General features: G+C 37.9%; 1 protein-coding gene and 1 long non-coding RNA gene across 10 annotated transcripts in view; one reads left to right on the top strand and one right to left on the bottom strand.

Annotated features, from left to right (window-relative positions):
• LOC102010457 overlaps window positions 1-1,220 on the bottom strand; it is a 23,359-nt gene extending 22,139 nt beyond the window's left edge. Inside the window, exon 1 of one of the 2 annotated variants that reach the window (XR_001236603.1) lies at window positions 1,083-1,220. This is a non-coding gene — a long non-coding RNA (uncharacterized LOC102010457). The remainder of the gene's footprint in view (window positions 1-1,082) is intronic. The other variant, XR_001236602.1, reaches the window with a different exon arrangement.
• LOC106150043 overlaps window positions 903-16,981 on the top strand; it is an 86,058-nt gene continuing 69,979 nt past the window's right edge. For 4 of the 8 annotated variants that reach the window (XM_013521418.1, XM_013521416.1, XM_013521415.1 and 1 more), the window contains exon 1: window positions 1,152-1,472. In XM_013521418.1, the coding sequence (XP_013376872.1) occupies window positions 1,232-1,472 (241 nt within the window). In that variant the 5' untranslated portion in view covers window positions 1,152-1,231. Of the gene's footprint in view, window positions 1,128-1,151; window positions 1,473-7,499; window positions 7,690-16,981 lie in introns of those variants that run through there. The other 4 variants (XR_001236600.1, XR_001236598.1, XR_001236599.1 and 1 more) reach the window with 3 other exon arrangements.

Below are 16,981 nucleotides of genomic sequence, written 5' to 3' on the forward strand. Positions count from 1 at the left end.
TGTTTGGAACTCTGTATTGTCTGTATTGTGCTTGTGATATGTTGTAAAATGTTGCATGTCTGTTAATGTTTCCCTCCTTTTATCCTTAAAATAAAAAAAAAAAAAAAAAAAAAGAACAAGAAAAGATAAATTGTGGGATTCTGGAATGATGGCAATGGCAGCATATGTTTTGTTGTTGCTGTTGTTTCTTCTCAAAAAGAGCAATGAGATAACAAAACTGGGTGAAAAAGTACAATATAAACTTCAATACACAAGTAGGTAAATGCAAATTGTTGACAACAAGGGAAGAGGAAGTAAAGCATTTGATGGTCCTGAGAGTAACCAACTCCAAAATGCCCAGCAGATAATCCTTGAAAAATACAACAGGCCAACTTTAGAATGACTAGTAGGATGAATAAAAGTAATGGAACAAAGATAAGCAGAAAAACAAAACAAAACAAAAAAACACCCAGCCTCTCTGGGACCTATCTGGGAATCAAGATACCTAGCAAACAAAAATTCAGTGAAGAGAAAAAAGAAGTGGATCTCCAAAATTGCTAGAGGGAGTTGAAAGAAAAACTAGAAACTCCAAAGCTAGAGAAACAGCACAATACAGAGAACAACAGAGAAAAAAACAGTCTGGTAAGCTGACCCCAGACCCTGAGTAAGGGGACCTGTCTCCACCGACAGAGTTAAGCCCTGAAAGGGTCACCAGCTCAAGAGAGGAAATAATGGACTGGGCTGGCAGTTGGCCCCAAGAAAAGCCCACAGCTACTGTGAACTGAAAAACCAGGGTGGGGTTTTGCTCTGAAAGTGACTCCTTCTGCAAGGCTAGTGGTAGAGAAGAAATCCCGTGCCGCTGCCTCCATATTTGAGAGGATTTAATCAGGAGCCATTTTGGGAGAAGATTAATTGTTGAAGACTGAGTCACAGAACAACCACACTTCCGACTTCCTTGGCATCACTCTACCACAGTGACTGAGGGAGAGCCACAGGAGAGTCATGGAGCAGTAGAGGAGTAGACATAGATCTGGAGGCTGGACTGCTCAACAGCATTTGTTAAAGATTCATCGACTTCCCTTCCCTCTTTTCCAGCTAAGGACCTGAAATTCCAATTCTGCCGACTGTTACTGCCCATAGACGTTCAGGTCAGCACCAAAACCTTCCCGGGGAGTGTCACAAGTCTCAGACGCCCCCACCCCAGCGCCTCCCGGCTGCAGCTGCGCATCCGGGTTCTTCAGGGTGCGGACGCATGCGCCTCAGGAGGGCTCCACAGCGGCCCCTGGGGAGTTCCCTGTGGCAGTTAGGGACCATCGCTGTGGGAGGAGCCACGGCTTCAGGGTGGAAGCACAGCGCCGCAGCTGCCTGCCTCACTGGCTTCAGTGTGGTCGTCTTTGGTGAGGGTGCGAGACCCGTCTTCCGGGAGTGGCCCGCGGCCTCTCAGCCGCAGCCGCCGCCGCCACGCGAGGGGAGGACGCCAGATACATCAAAAGGTGACGCCCAGGTTCTGCCCTGCCTCCCGGCCGTCCCTGGGTCCAGGTGTGCCCGGTGGCTGCGAGACGTCACCGGCCAGCGCTGGCGTCGGGCGCTGGGAACCAGGAGAGAAGCCCCGGGAGGAGGTGGGGGTGCGAGGTCCGGAGACCCTCCTGCCTCGGTGGCAGACAGCGCGCGGTCTTTGCTCCTCCGTCCCTGCGGGGCGAGGGCCTCGCGCTGTTTCCCCCGTAGATAAATCCCGCAGGGTCACGGGGCGCACTGTGCTCAGGTTGGGGTTCACAGCCCTCCCCCCGCCCCGGGTTCTGAAATGATGAGGATGAGAGTTTGGGGAAGGCTGTCTTGATTGAGATGTTGCTGTCCAGCTGTGTCTGCCTTTTAGGTCCCTTCACCCATTTCACTGTCACGTGTAAGGTAATATGTATAGCAGGTTCATAATTTTATGAAGGGCTTGGCATGGACCAGGCTACAATTTCTTTGGCTTAACTATTTGTGGTATCAGTTTTTCTGTTTTATTTTTATTGGCACGACTTTGCAGTACATGGTTCAATTTATCCTGGGGAGTTGGTGCTTGTACAGAGACATCTCAGTTCTTTTCACGTCTCCTCCTTCCCCGCTCTCCATCTCTTGTTGCCCTTTCCTTTTGCAAAGGATCTCCCCTTTCCAGTTACTCTTTAAATTGAAATCTGTTCTTTGACTTCTGTCACCACTTCAAAAAGATACCTCTCACCAACCAAGTTAGCTGTGATCCACCAGGAAAGGAAAAAAATCTTGATTTGGATTCTCCATTTTTAGTTTAGTGTCTGTTAGATATTCAATAAATATCCAGTTTATTTGTTCGAAATAAATATGCAAAAGTCATATTTATTCTTTTTGGATATAATTTCTTCATCTGAAAATGAGATATATTATCTTCTGAAAGATATGAGGACAAAAATCTGAAAATACAGGGAGAGGATAAAACACGCATGTTAGATAGCTCAATTTAAGTCAATATATTTTTATTGGATATGTTTTTCCTGGCTTGGCAGGGTTCTCATTATCACAGAAAAATCTTCCAAGCATTAATGGATTCTTAAAAGGGATTCAGACTGTTGTAAGATAAACTGAACTGATTTTGAAAGACAAAGAAATATATTGCTTGTCTTTTTCATTGTATGTAAATGTTTATCTGAAACTGGCAAATAACCGAACTTTGTCACTAAAGATTTTTAAAAGGAAGATATAATCATGACAGATATATAGTCAGTATTTATTTCCTCACTGAATTTTTTCATTATCTATGAAATCCCTTAGTTAAAATTTTTTGTGACAAAAGAAAGTAAATTCTCTTTCAACTGTAAGTTCAAAATTATTGTACAGCAAAGTAAAAATGCTATTATTCCATTTGCTGATTTTCATGTAATATAGTTGTGTCAAAGGTAGTTTTTCTTAGGATTGTTTTACTAGTATGGTCCCTGAGGAATTCTGAGACTAGTAGTTGTCAACTCTTAATTGCCTTTACAGCTGTAATATCTAGAGTACAAATAGTAAAAGCTCATCAGTCATCATAATATTTGAAGTAAAATAATATCAGAATCTGGAAAGGGTAAAAAAATGCATTTCTCAATTTTGACAAAATAAGCTTGTATTACCAGCTTTCAGGTTAGAAATGCAAAGCTGGCATATATTCATTAAGGCATGATGGAAAAGGCTTGTTACACATGGCAAGATCTTCCATTTTAATTACTGGTTCTTCAGCAACAATTACATATTTTTTTATATGCTGATCTATTCTGCAACTTTTCTAAATTTGTTCATTAGCTCTAATAGTTATTTTCTGCATTTTAAAGACTCTGCTACATAAAAATTCATGTCATCTGCAGATAGAGATAATTTCACTTTTTCCTTTCTAATCTGGATGCCTTTTTTCCTTATGCCTCATTTCTCAGGCTCATATTTTTAGTACTTTGTTGACTAGAAGGATGAAAATGGGTATCTTTCACTTGTTCCTGATTTTAGGGGGAAGGCTTTCATTCTTTCATTGTTGGATGTGATATTAGCTAGAGATTTTTTGTATATGCATTTTATTGTGTTAGCGAAGTTTTCTTGTATTCCTAATTTATTGAGTGCTTTTATCGTGAAAAGGGGTTGGGTTTTGTCAAGGTGATTTTCCTAGATCACTAATCATATACTTTCTTCATTCTGTAAATGTGGTGTGTTACTTTAGTGCATTATACTTCCTTTGTCTCCTTGGGGCCTTTTAATATGCTGTTGGATTCTGTAGCTATTGGCCTGTAGCTTTTTTTTTTTTTTTTTTGGTAGTATCTTTGTGTAGTGGTTTGTATCTAGAATGTTCTCCCAGAGGCCATATCCTAAAAGCCTTATTTGACAGGGATGGTCTTTTGGGAATTGATTGGATCATGAGGGCATTGTCAGTCGATTCCTTCATTGATATATTCATAACTGGATGACAGTATTGGAAGGTGGCATAAACTTAGGAGGTGAGGCTTTGTTGAAGAGAGAAGATAATGAGATGTGCCTTTGGGGGCTATATCTTATCCCCAGCCTCTTCCTCTCTCTGCCTTGCTCTCTCACCCCTACCTACCATGAAGTGAGTAACATTACTTCACTACACACTCCCCACTATAACATACTACTTCAGCCCTGTCCCAGAAACAGTGAAACCAAGTAACTATGGACTGAAACCTCTGAAACCATGAGTGAAAATTAATCTTCCTCTTTTGAATTGATTTTTTATGTATTTGCTACAGTGCTAGAAAGCTAATATACTTGGCCACACATTGATATCAGGACAGTAGTGGCCTTGTGGATTAAATTAGGAAGTATTTCCTCTCTTGTTTCCTTTAAAATAATTTGAGAAAGAATGATAATAATTCTTTAAATTTCTCTGAACTCACCAGTGAAACCATTTGATCCTATACTTTTCCTTTTTGGCGGATTTTTTATTACAGTCTCAATCTCTACACTAATTGTAATTATAGTCATATTATTTTAGTTTTTAGTCAGTCTTGGTAATGTGTGTTTCTAGGCATTTGCACCTTTCATTTAGGTTATAGAATTTGTTGCTCTATGTTATGGCGTCTATCTAGATGTCCCGCTAAAGCCTCATGTGTTCAGAGGTGGGATATTTTTCCAGAGGTGGCTGAGTCTAGGGTGTTTGATGCTTGGATTAAGAGTGTGATACTGAGATTGAGTATGTGGTACTGAGGTTAAGGGTGTGCCACATTGGGTGTGAATGCTACCCACCCTAAGAAGGGATAGCCTGGATGGAATACAAGGGAGAGACAGAAGGTTGCTGCTGTTGCTTGCTGCTATTGTTGCTTGCTGCTTACTGACTTCTGCCTGCCATGATATATTTCCATGGAATGTTTTTCCTCCTTGATACCCTTCTGCCATGCCACTCTGCCTTGGAACCAGCAGGCTATGGGCTGAAATTTCTACAAACTGTGAGCCCAAATAAACTTTACTCCTTTAACTTTGTGTTTTGGGTATTTTGTCTCAGCCATGTGAAAAGTAACTAAGACAATATGAAATTATTCATAGTATTCCTTTATGGTATTTTTATTTTTATAAGGCAGAGTCTTTTCATTTCTGATTCTAGTAGTTGGAGTCTTTTTTCATAATCATATGTACTAAATGTTTGCCAATTTTGTTAATCTTTTCAAAATATCAACTATTATTTCCTTAGTTTTCTCCATTCTATTTCTCTATTTCTGTTTTTTATTTCCTATATTAGCTTGGGGCTTGTCTTAATCATTTTTCTATCCCTGAGACAAAATATCCAACACTTAAAGGAGGAGAAGTTTATTTTGGCTTCTATTATGAGTCCATGGTGAGCTGGCTTCAAGGCAGATAATGACTGGGAGGAAGGTCATAGAAGAAAGCAGTTGAATCCATGAATCAGGAAGCAGAGAAAGAAGAGAGGAGCCAGAGACAAGAATACACTTTTCCAGTTCATACCCCCAGTGACTTACCTCTAATGAGGCCCCACCTCCTAATAGCACATTCAACTACCGAACTCATCAGTAGGTGAATCCACTAATGAGTATAGCACCTCCATCATCCCCTTAGCTTCCACACACATGAAGATCTGAGGAAATATTTTATATCTAAACCTTAACATTCAGTCTCTTGTCCCTAGAAGGCATATGTCTGTTTCATTATGCAAAATGCATTTAGTTCATCTCTAAGAGTCACCAGAGTCTTAACAGTTACAGCATTGCTGAAAAGGTTAAGGTCCAAAGTCTTGTCTGAGACTCAAGGCAAAGTCTTAGCTGTGTTCCCCTGTAAAAATAAAAAAAAAAAAAACTTAAAACACTTCCAGCATACAATGACATGGGGTAAACATTCCCATTTCAAAAGGGGGATACAAGAGAATACAAAGGGATGGGACCAAAGGCAGGACAGAACCCAGCAGTACAGACATTAAATCTTACAGCTCTGGCTAGCTCAAAGGGCCAGCTGGGATGAGATGTGAGCTCTAAGGGCTTGGGTGTCCCAGTCCTTAAAGCATTGCCAGTTGCAGCCCTTAGGGCCTCTTTCTTGAAGTGGCTCCACTCATTGCTTGTGCCTGTCCTCAGTAGACATTCCATGTTCTTTGTGTCTCCAGCTTTTTGTGGCCTTTTCTCCACTTTCATCTTCATTCACAGCTTCCTACATTGTGCTCTCATGGAATGCTGCCTGGCCTCCCAGGCCTCTTTCTGAAATCTGGGTGGAAGCTTCCATGACCTTATAACATTTACATCCTCCATCCGTATAAAACCAGCACCACTGGATGATGTCAAGGTCAGTTGCCAGCTCAAGCAGCAGCCACAGGGTCATGACTACAGAGGCATCTGAGTACCTGGGTAGGTGAGCACTGTAAAATGAATCCCAGGGAACAAATTCCCTAGGCAGCCTTTCTCAAGCAACCATCTCAGGGACTCTATGCACAAATGAAAGCTTTAGAGTTGTACACCTTTGAACCTGTGAAAAGTGGGGTCTTGTTGATTCCTTATATGCCTTCAAGCCATTGGTCCTATTGTCCAGATACAAAGTACTTTGCTTCTTTAAAAAAAAATTTTAGGGGCTGGGGATTTAGCTCAGCGGCAAAGCGCTTGCCTGGCAAGCACAAGGTCGTGAGTTCGGTTCCCGGTACCGGAGAAAAACCAAAAAAAAAAAAAAAAATTTTTTTATTAGTATATGTTTGTGACACATAGTGATTGCATTCAGCTTGGGGGATTGATGCATAAACATGTAGAATCTTGATCATTTTTACCTCTCTGTCCCCACTGCTCTCCCCTTTACCTCTTTCTCTAGATTCTCTTCCAATCTCTGCAATCTACTTTCTGGTTTCTTAGCATGTATGTTTTATTTTGCTCTTTAAATTATTTATATTTTGGGTCCTACATATTAGAGAAACCATGTGATATTTAACCTTCTGTGACTGATTTTATTTAGTGTTATGATCTCATGATCCACCTGTTTTCCTTCTTAAGAATGCTATTTTTTCAACAACCATGACCACCTTTGCCACAATTCTGTGGGTTGTTCCTTTCTAATGAAACTGCAGACTTTTCATATATGCTTCATGTTCCTGAATCTCACTACAGATCTAGCTAAAAGCAGCCAACAGTAATCATGCCACAGCCTGAATGCTAGGCTGCTTTTGAATATTATCTGCCAGATAATTAGTCCAGTGCCCTTAATCTCAGCCTCCTGGAAAGTCTCAGGATATGGGCAAAATGAAGAAAATTTTTCTGCCAAGGTATGATACAAATGGCCTCTAGTCCCAACTGCCAGTGGAGTCCTTGATCTCAACTGAGACCTCATGAGCCTCACTTTTACTGTCTGCCTTCCTGTTAGAATTGCTGGTCTTCTGAGCTCCAATGAGAATCTCACATCAAACTCATCTTACATAATTCTAGGTCTTCTTTAGCTGCAAATGTTTTCAAACTCCTGCTGTTCCAAAGCCTTCTAAACCACATTAGTCACAGCAACAACCCCATTTCTCTGGTACCAAAATCTAGTCACTTTCCTATTTCTAGAACAAAATACTCAACACCCACAACGTAAGGAAAGTTGCTCACAATTTCAGTTCATGGTCAGCTGGCATCAAGGCAGAGATGGCATTGTAGAAGGCCATTGTGGAGGAAAGCTGTTCAGCCCAAGGTGGTCAGGAAGTTGAACTGAGAGAAGGAAGGAGCCAGGGACCCACCTCCAACCATACCCCTAATAGTAAGTACATTCAACTGCTGAACTTACCAATGGATAAATCCATTAATGAGTATAGTACCCCAGTGATCCAATCACCTTTCACATACATGAGAATTTTGAAGGACATTTTAGATCTAACCCATAACATAGTTTAATTTTTGCTCTTCTATGTCTATTTCCTTAAGGTGTAAAGTTAGGTTATTGATTTGAAATTTTTCTTCCTTTTTAATGTAGGCATTTGTAGCTAAAATTTTCTCATTGAGCACTACTTTTATAGTATCTTATAAGTTTTGGTGTGTTGTTATTTGCATTCATTTCAAAATGATTCCCCATTACTCTTACAATTTCTTGTTTGATCCACTAGGTTTTTAGTTGGTTGTTTAATTTTCAGGAATATGTGAATTTTGTAGTTTTCTATGTTACTTATTCTAGTTTCATTTCGTTGTGGTTGAAGAAAATATTCTGTATAATTTCAGTCTTTTAAAATTTGTGATTGGGTAGTTTGTGTAACATAAGATCTATGTAGAATGTTCCATGTACACTTGAGAAGAACATATATTCTGTTTTAGGATGGAATTTCTTTGTGATTTATGGGTCTAATTGGTTTATACTATGTAAATTTTTATATTATTCTTAATTGTGTATGTAATTTTATCATTCAAGTTATGCTGTTAAAGTCTCCTATTATTATAGAACTGCTTATTTTTCCTTTTAATTCTTAGTTTTTGCTTCATATATTTTTGGGGCTATTGTAATTGTTAGATCTTTTAAATGAGTTGCTCCTTTTGCCAGGGTACAATGTTCTTGTTTCTTGTAATAATTTTTAACATATAGTCTATTTTGTGTGATATTTGTATGGCTGCTCTAATTTATTTCGGAGGGCATACACACACTGCATGATATATCATTTTCCATCCTTTTATTTTGAACCTATTTATGTTTTTGGATTTTAAGTGAGTCTCCTTACACAGTATATTAATCACTGTTATTCTCTATGAAATTTGGTTTTATTTTTTTATGAAAGTATTTTTATATTTTCTTTACTAATATCTTTGTATTACATTAAAATTAAAAAATTAAAAATAGTCTCATGTAAATGGCATCTAAATGGATCATTTAATTACCATTCTGCCGGTCATTTCCTTTTAATCCATTTATATTTAATGTTACTGAGGAAGGACTTAATATCTCCCACTTTTGTATTTCTTTTCTATATGTCATCTTTTATGTTCTGAAAGTTCCTCCATTATTGTCTTTTGTGTTCTTACTGATTTTTATTGCATACTTTTTTGAATCTCACTTTTGTATATGTTTTAATGATTTCTTTAAAACTTACATCCTGAGTTATAACAGTTTTGTTTGAATACCAACTTAGCTTCAATAAAATACAAAAACACTACTCATATATTGTTGGACTTCTCATCCAACTCTGACCAGGGTGTACAGGTCCCCCTAACTAGGTGCCTGCAGCTGTATAAGAAAAGTAAGAAAAAATCAAACCAAGATAGCCAAAATCCTGTGATCAGGTGCTAGCAGCCTCTAGGACTGACTGACTCCTGATCTTCAGTAACCTTTTATTCAGAATCCACCAAGGAGGCAACAGAGAATAGGAGGATATCAACCGTTTTAGCAAGGACAGTACAACTCAACTATCATAGAAATGCAACCAGTAAGCTATCATGTTATCTTCCTTCGCCCATATCTCAACAAAGCATCTAGTATTGATCCTGGGGCTTACAATGCTTATGCTAGACTTCCTCCAGAACCCAACAGTCATGGCTTGGTCAGGCCTCAGGCAATACACAAAAGAGTAACTAAGGAATGTCCTTCTCCACAGTATATCTTTCCCTCCCTCTTTATATTGTTATTGTGAGATATTGACTGTTTTTACACTGGGTGTCTATTAAGGTAGGTTTATAATTCTTTATGCATTTTTCTTTTAATTCAGACAGGGAAAAATAGACATTACAAACTCAATATTTAAGTACTGGTTTTATATTTACCTATATAGTTACTTTTATCAGTGTTCTTTATTTCTTCATTTCCTCAGTTTACTGCATACTGTCCTTTCACTTCAGACTGAAAGATTCCCTGTAGTAGTTCTTGTAAGACTGATTTATAACTAATGAACTCAAGGTTTATTTATCTTGGAATGTGTTCATTTTTCCTAATTCTTGAAGATAGTTTCTCTAGATATAAAATTTCTGGTTGACATTTTCTTCATTCAGCATTTTTAAATATGCCATCCTAATGCCTTGTGGCCTCTGTAGCTTTGTTGAAACATTGGCTGTTAATTATCTCAAGTACCCTTACGTATGATGAGTCACCTCTGTGTTGCAACTTAAAAGATTTTCTTTGACTTTCAACACTTTGATTTTAATGTGTAATTGTAAAGAGAGACATGGAAACAGACTTGTCAGTACTTTTGTAACAATCTTAAGGAGATTTTAGAGGGAAGGCTTTCAGCTCTTCCCCATTTAATGTGATGTTAGCAGTAGGTTGGTCATAAGTGGCTTTTATCATGTTGGGATACGGATTCATTAATGTTTCCTGAACTTAATACTTTAGAGGATGTGATTAAGATTATCAGCCATATCAAAGTACACATCCTTTAACTTACGTCTGGTCATGCAGCTCTGTGAGGATATAGAAACAGAGCACACACACATCTTCTCTTATACAGAGAAGTGAAATGGCTTTCTAAAGGCAGATTACTGCCCAGACTTTCTGAGATATGAAAGACACTCCACAGATTTTTCTTTTTTTAGAGAAATAATTGCCACTGGCAGCAGTTGAGTGACACAGATTGGGCTTTAAAACTTGCTTATTTGTGTGATTATATTTAACAGATTTAGTGCAATCCCACTCAGAATATAAAAGCCATTTCTCACAGGTCTAGAGAAAACAATCCTAAAATTTCTATGGAATAAGAAGAAACACAGAATAGTAAAGCAGTCCTGAGTCACAAAAGCAAAATAGTTGACATCAGAAATATAAAGCTAGAGTGATTAAAACAGCATAGTACTGGCACAAAAACAGGCATATAAATCAGTGGAACAGAATAGAAGCAGAAACAACCCCAGACACATACAGCTATTTAATCCATGACAAAGGGGCCAAAAACATACACTGGAGAAAAGGTGGTCTCTTTAATAAATGGTGCTGGAAAACTTAGATATTCACATACAGAAGATTGAGTCTGTTCCCATATATCTCACCATGAGCTAGACTAAAATCAAAATGGATCAATGACATTAATATTAAAACAGTCTACTAGAAGATAAAAATGGATACAACTTTTGAGAGCATAGGTGTAGGCAAGGACTTTCTGAACAGAACCACAGTGGCACAAGAAATCACATGGAGAACCAACTAATGAGATCATAGCAAATTAAGAAGCTTCCACACAGCAAAGGAAACAGCCAACACAGCGTGAAGAGACAACTTTACAGAATGAGAAAAAATTTTGCCAACTATTCCTCAGACAGGACTAACATCAGGAATGTAAAAAACTCAGAAAAAATTAGATAACCCCAAATAAAACACCCAGTCAAAAATGGGCAACTGAAATGAATAGATACTTCTCAGAAGAAGAAGTAAAATGACAAATAAGTACAGGAGAAAATGCTCATCATTGGTGGCCATCAGAGAAATGCAAATTAAAACTGCACTGAGATACTGTCTTATCCAAGAAAGAATAGTAGCATTCTACCTTCTTGGGAATGTAGGCTAGAGAAAACACTATGGAAATCAACACAGAGACTCCCCAAAATACTAAATATACAAATTCCACTTGACCCAGCTATCTGCAATCTAGATAGCATCCCAAAAGAATTAAAACCATCATATTACAGGGATCCATGCATACCCATGTTTATTGCAGCACAATTTATAATAGCCAGATCATGGAAACAGCATATATGTCCATGAACAGAGGAATGTAGTAAGGGAAGAAGATACAGAAAATGTGGTATTTATACACAGTGGAATGCTACACTGCCATAAAGATAAATTTCAGACAGTCATAGGTAAATAGATGCAATTTGAAAGCATAATGTTAAGTGAATTGAGTCAGACACAACCTCAAATCTTACATGTTTCTTATATGAAAAACAGTATATATAGATATATATGGGTGAAATAGAAGACACATAAATAGGAAGTAGGGAGAAGTTAAAGTACTTTCCCAAGTTACTTTTATTGTTCTAAAATATTTTAAATGTTCTGATTGGCTTCATTTATATTGCTATTTTCTTAGTTCATTTGAACAGAAAAGATTTTTGTTATGTTTCTTTTTTATATGAATCTTTTTGGTTTATGCCTTTTACTCTAAGTAACTACTTTGAAGATATTGATTCACAGTGTAATAACTATTGTTATTCTTTTATGATTTGATTTTGAAATTTTGTTTTCATAAAATAAAGAAACTAAATTGTTTCTCTGATTGTAAAAATTTCCTTAAATTTTCCAAAAACATTTTAAATTCTTTGTTTGAGAATTCATATATTGCTGTTTCTGGCACCTTTTTTTTGTCCTTTTGGGGAATTCAAGGGTCTCTTAGGGTTGTGATGTCTGTTGGCATCCTTGACATATGCACATTCAAGGATTTGGTATTCCATTCTGGGTGATTTGCATTTTGTGTATGTGTGCCTGGTCCAGAAGGGAATTCTAAGCAGACTGCTTTTCTCTGTTGTGGTCACTGGTGTGGCTTCATCTCTAAGTGGCATCCTAAGTCCAAATTTGTTGTAAGTCCTCTCTTGGTGTGGTGTCACTGTTTCTGCCCTAGGGGAAGCCAAAGCCCAAGTTTGTCCCAAATCTGAAATTAGTGTATTATTCAGGGTGGTCTGGGGAGTACCTAAGAACATTAGTTCAGCCCTGAAGTCTCTGCCTATGGCTAAGGCCAGCCCAAATGCTTCATCCATAGTCACTGGGCTGTGTTCACCTTTGCAGGATTCTGTGTGGTACTTGGACTGTCCAGCTAAGGCTAAATTCCTAAGCAACAGTTTGCTGCCTCTCTCCCTCTTCTTCCCCCTAGTGGCCAGTGGTTCTCTGTGCTGGCTGTCTGGGTTTAGAGGAGCAATGTAAGCAATCTCTTGCACAAACACCACAAGGCTGGAATGCACCCAGAGTGCACACAGCCTACTGAGAGCAGTGCAACACAGTGGCAGGATGAAGGTCATGCTGCTATGACCTACCTGCTGTGCTGATGTACTTATGGCCTGAGACCACTGTAGACAGCTGCAGGTGATGATGGCTGGAACACAGAGCCTTGAGTCTCCACTTGGCAGCAGGGTGGGGCCAGAGGCTCTGTGCACAGGCTTTGGTCTTAGAATAGGGGCCTTGTGATCCACTGGTGAATTTTACTGGCTTAGCACTGAACTCCAAGGCAGAGTCCTGCACTCACTTCCCTATCCTGCTGCCTAGCAAATGGAATCTTTCCAGTTGTACTGCGCAAGACTGGGGAAGGTGTGGTAGAAGTTCCTCGGTCCCAGGCAAGCTCTGTTCAGACGTTCCATCCAAGGGCACTGTCCTGGTGGCCAAGACCCAGTTCTGAGTTTCACTGTAGTCATCCTGGTACTGAGTTACAGGTCTCAGAGACTTAATTCTCTCTTCTCCCCCAAGCAGAAGTGTGTCTCTAAATGCTGTGATGCTTGTAGTTGGGGGAGTTGTGACACGTTCCTTCCAACCTTCTTTAGTGCTTTTCTTATTATTTTGCTATGACCGGATATTGTGATCTCTTACTTGAGTTCTTTGGCTCTTGTCAAGGTAGTTTCATTATCAGTAGCTGTTCAAACAGATTTTTCTCTGGGGAGACTGTTATTAGATGACCTTATTCTGCCTCCATCTTGCTCTGCCTCTCCAGTTTCTTTTATAAGGACAGTAATCCCATATAGAGGGCTTTGCCTTCAGGATACAATATATTCACCTCCCAAGGATACCAAATACCACCCCCTAAGCATTAAGTGTCAACACCTAAATTTGGGGGGAACATAAGCATTCAGTCCATTATTAGAAAGTCAAAATCACTTACATCTTTACATTCTGAAATATTTTCTTGAATTTAATGCCCTAAACATAATTTAAAGTTTTATTGAGAAACAATATAGTGTAGTGATTAAAAGTATGAAAGCCAAAGTAACTGTTCAGATGCCTTATGTATGTAGCTGTTGTTTTTATTATCATTTATTCAAGTTTACAGTTCTCAAGATAATTTATTAGACAAAGCTGTAAAGATTATTATTGTACTCAAGGATTTACTGTTGCTGAAGGGTCCCAGAACACTATGTAGTTATAATTTCCATATATAATTTTTCTGTTTTTTTACCCTAGCACCTGTCATTGGTTGTAATTTCTCATTTCTTTTATACTACTAGCTGCATTTTTATGGCAGCAATTTTCTTCTCCTATAGTGATACATTTTTAATCTCCTGTGGTTTTAAGAACTAACAACTGAACTTATTTGAATTGTATGTTTTTTTTAAGAAATGAATTCCAAATGTATGCCCTAAGGGTTTTCCTCCTAGTAATACTCTTGAGCTTTCTGGATGAAACTTGTAACAGTTCTGTTACTGTGAAACAACCTATTTTGCTTGATTGTCACTGTATGTTCAAAAAAAGTGTATTTATTCTGTAATTGATTTTCCAATATTATTTTTATTAATTTACATGTTACCTGTGTAGAAAATTACATCATCAACTCGTGACACAAATAAACTGAACTTCTCAGTTGAGATTTCAGTGATGTATTTAACATATCTGATGCTCAGCCACAAAGCTTACAAAAAGGGATGATAAAGAAACACTATAGAAGCTATGGATTTTTTTTTTTTTTTTTTTTTTGAGAGAGGGTCTCGCTATGCAGTTCAGGCTGGCCTTGAACTCACTTTGTAGCCCAGGCTGGTCTTGACCTCACAATGATCCTCCTGCCTCAGCCTCCCGAGTGCTGGGGTTACAGGCATGCGCCACCATGCCCAGCTGAAGCTATGGATTTTAAAGGGTGTCTTGGTTACTTTCCTGTCATTGCTGAGACAAAATACCCAATGCCCAAAATTAAGGAAGGAAAGGTTTATTTAGCTTAGAGTTTGTGGAGATTTCAGTCCATACTCAGCTGGCTCCAAGGCAGAGTGGCAAATGGTATAGGGCAACTGTTCATGGCCGCAGAACACAGCAAAAGCAACAAGAGCAAAAGGGAGGCCTGGCAGCAAGCAGTCTCTTTCCCTTACATATGCAAACTATCTGCCCCAGGGCAGGTGTAGCACTCACACCCATAATCCCAACATTGGATCATGGATCAATCAAACTCCAAAGGCCCGCACCACGACTGGGTGAGGCTTTTCCAAACTTCTGAGATCTTCCCTGAACCTTTGGCTTCTCACTCACAGCTTCACACACTACCCTCTCAAACCTTTAGAAATATCATTGTTTCTGCTGAATGTTTTCTTATGCTTTATTTGATCTTTGATTTTTAATGGGTTGAGCAGTACATAATCTAAATTCCAGAATGATTCCTTTGAATTGACACTTAAAGAAAATTACAAAAGTCTTTCTATAAGTTTAGTACCTAAAAAATTATACAGATATTTTCTTTACTAAAGTTCTGGAGAACAAATTAAAGAGCATTTAGTAGTACATGAGTTTTCCATTTGTCTTTTTTCTTCAGATAAGTGAAATGTTTATGTTCAAGTTGACAGATGACTGAATCAGATAATTACCCATTATATATATAGAAATTACATTTTTTAAAAATGCAAAAGTACTTTTGTAGAGCTACACTTAATAGATTTTTTTCAGAAGTGACTTTTAGGCTATTTCCCCTAGAAATGCTATCAGGTTTTTTTTTTGTTTTGGGGGGTTTTTTTGGCCTTTTTTTCTTGGGAGAGTGTCTTGCTACGTAGTTCAAGCTGGCCTTGAGCTCACTTTGTAGCCCCAGATTATCTCAAATTTGCAACAATCCTCCTTCCTCAGCCTCCCAAGTGCTGGAATTACAGGCATGTACCACCATGCGCAACACTATCAGTTTTGAATAACTTTTCCTTATTATTACTCGGGGACCCCATAATTGCAAAAGCTTTCTTAGAGATAATAATAGATTATTTTAACTAGAGTACAATGAATTGTCAATCTTTTCAATTGTAATAAATCTATATAATATGAATAGTAAATCCTCTGGTCTGTTTTTTGAAACATATAATTAGTACATTGTGACCCCTGCAATTATGAGATTGATGTTAACTGTTGACTAACATTTTCCAAAGTTGATTTGGAGAATAAACTGCCTGTTATCTTTAGGTTACCTTCTGGGAGACCTAGCATACCCAGTGCTTTCAGCAAACGTGATTACATACAAATTGAGTTAGACTTAGAAAGTTTGGCTGTATGTATAACTGTTAGATAAAGGTTTTTCATAGTGTTGACTTTTAAAGGTGTTTAAAGATTGGGGAGTGGGTTCATCTAAAAAGTAAATTATCAGAAAAATTCCCTTATCAAAAATCCTCAAGCCATTTGACTTTGATTTGTCTCAAAGAGTGTTTCCTTACATTAAAATATCTTAGAGTGGAAGGTAGCAAGGAAATTCCTTGTTGTAGTGTATTCTTCAGTTTACTGGTAATGTTCAAAAATAACTCAAAAATGAAATTTTATGGGTTCTTTGATGCTCCAGACAGATATTGCTTTGGTTTAGATGTTTCACAAACTGAATATTTGATGTGCCTGAGAATAATGTTATCACAGAAGCAAGCATAAATACCCAATTGAAGAAAGAGTCTCATTCATCATGACATTGGTTCTTGTATGAAGCCTAAGCATCATGTAATCCAGAGGTAGCGTTTTATAGAATACATACTTGATTTAGAAAAATACTGATATATTTCACTACTTTATTCTTTGGACAATTATAAGTATTTTTTACACTTTTCCTTTTGTGAATATATTGGTATACATTATAAGTTGAGTAATGTTCTGATTTTTCATATGAACCTTTAAAATATTAATTTGATTTTTAAAAGAAGTTAAACACAAGAGAAAAATTATATAAGTCCCATCCTATGTATGTGAATTTTTGCATTCATTAAAAATAGAACAGGTAAGCCAACCTAATGGTTAGGCGGATTAAGGAGCTACCTGTGAATTATAGGCAACCACTGCTTTCCACAATTTCTCTTTCCTGTAAGTCTTCTGTGTCTGTTAGTTGATTGTAGGAATTCAGTGGTTAGAGCATCAGTGTAAAATGATTTTATCTTGGGATGCCTTTAGCCTTAGGAATTATGAGGACCTTAAAAAACTTTTGTTTATATAGTGTTACATTTATAGATAT

This window comes from Chinchilla lanigera, unplaced genomic scaffold (genome assembly GCF_000276665.1).
Source record: "Chinchilla lanigera isolate Chin_1 unplaced genomic scaffold, ChiLan1.0 scaffold00061, whole genome shotgun sequence".
NCBI classification, from domain to species: Eukaryota; Metazoa; Chordata; class Mammalia; order Rodentia; family Chinchillidae; genus Chinchilla; species Chinchilla lanigera.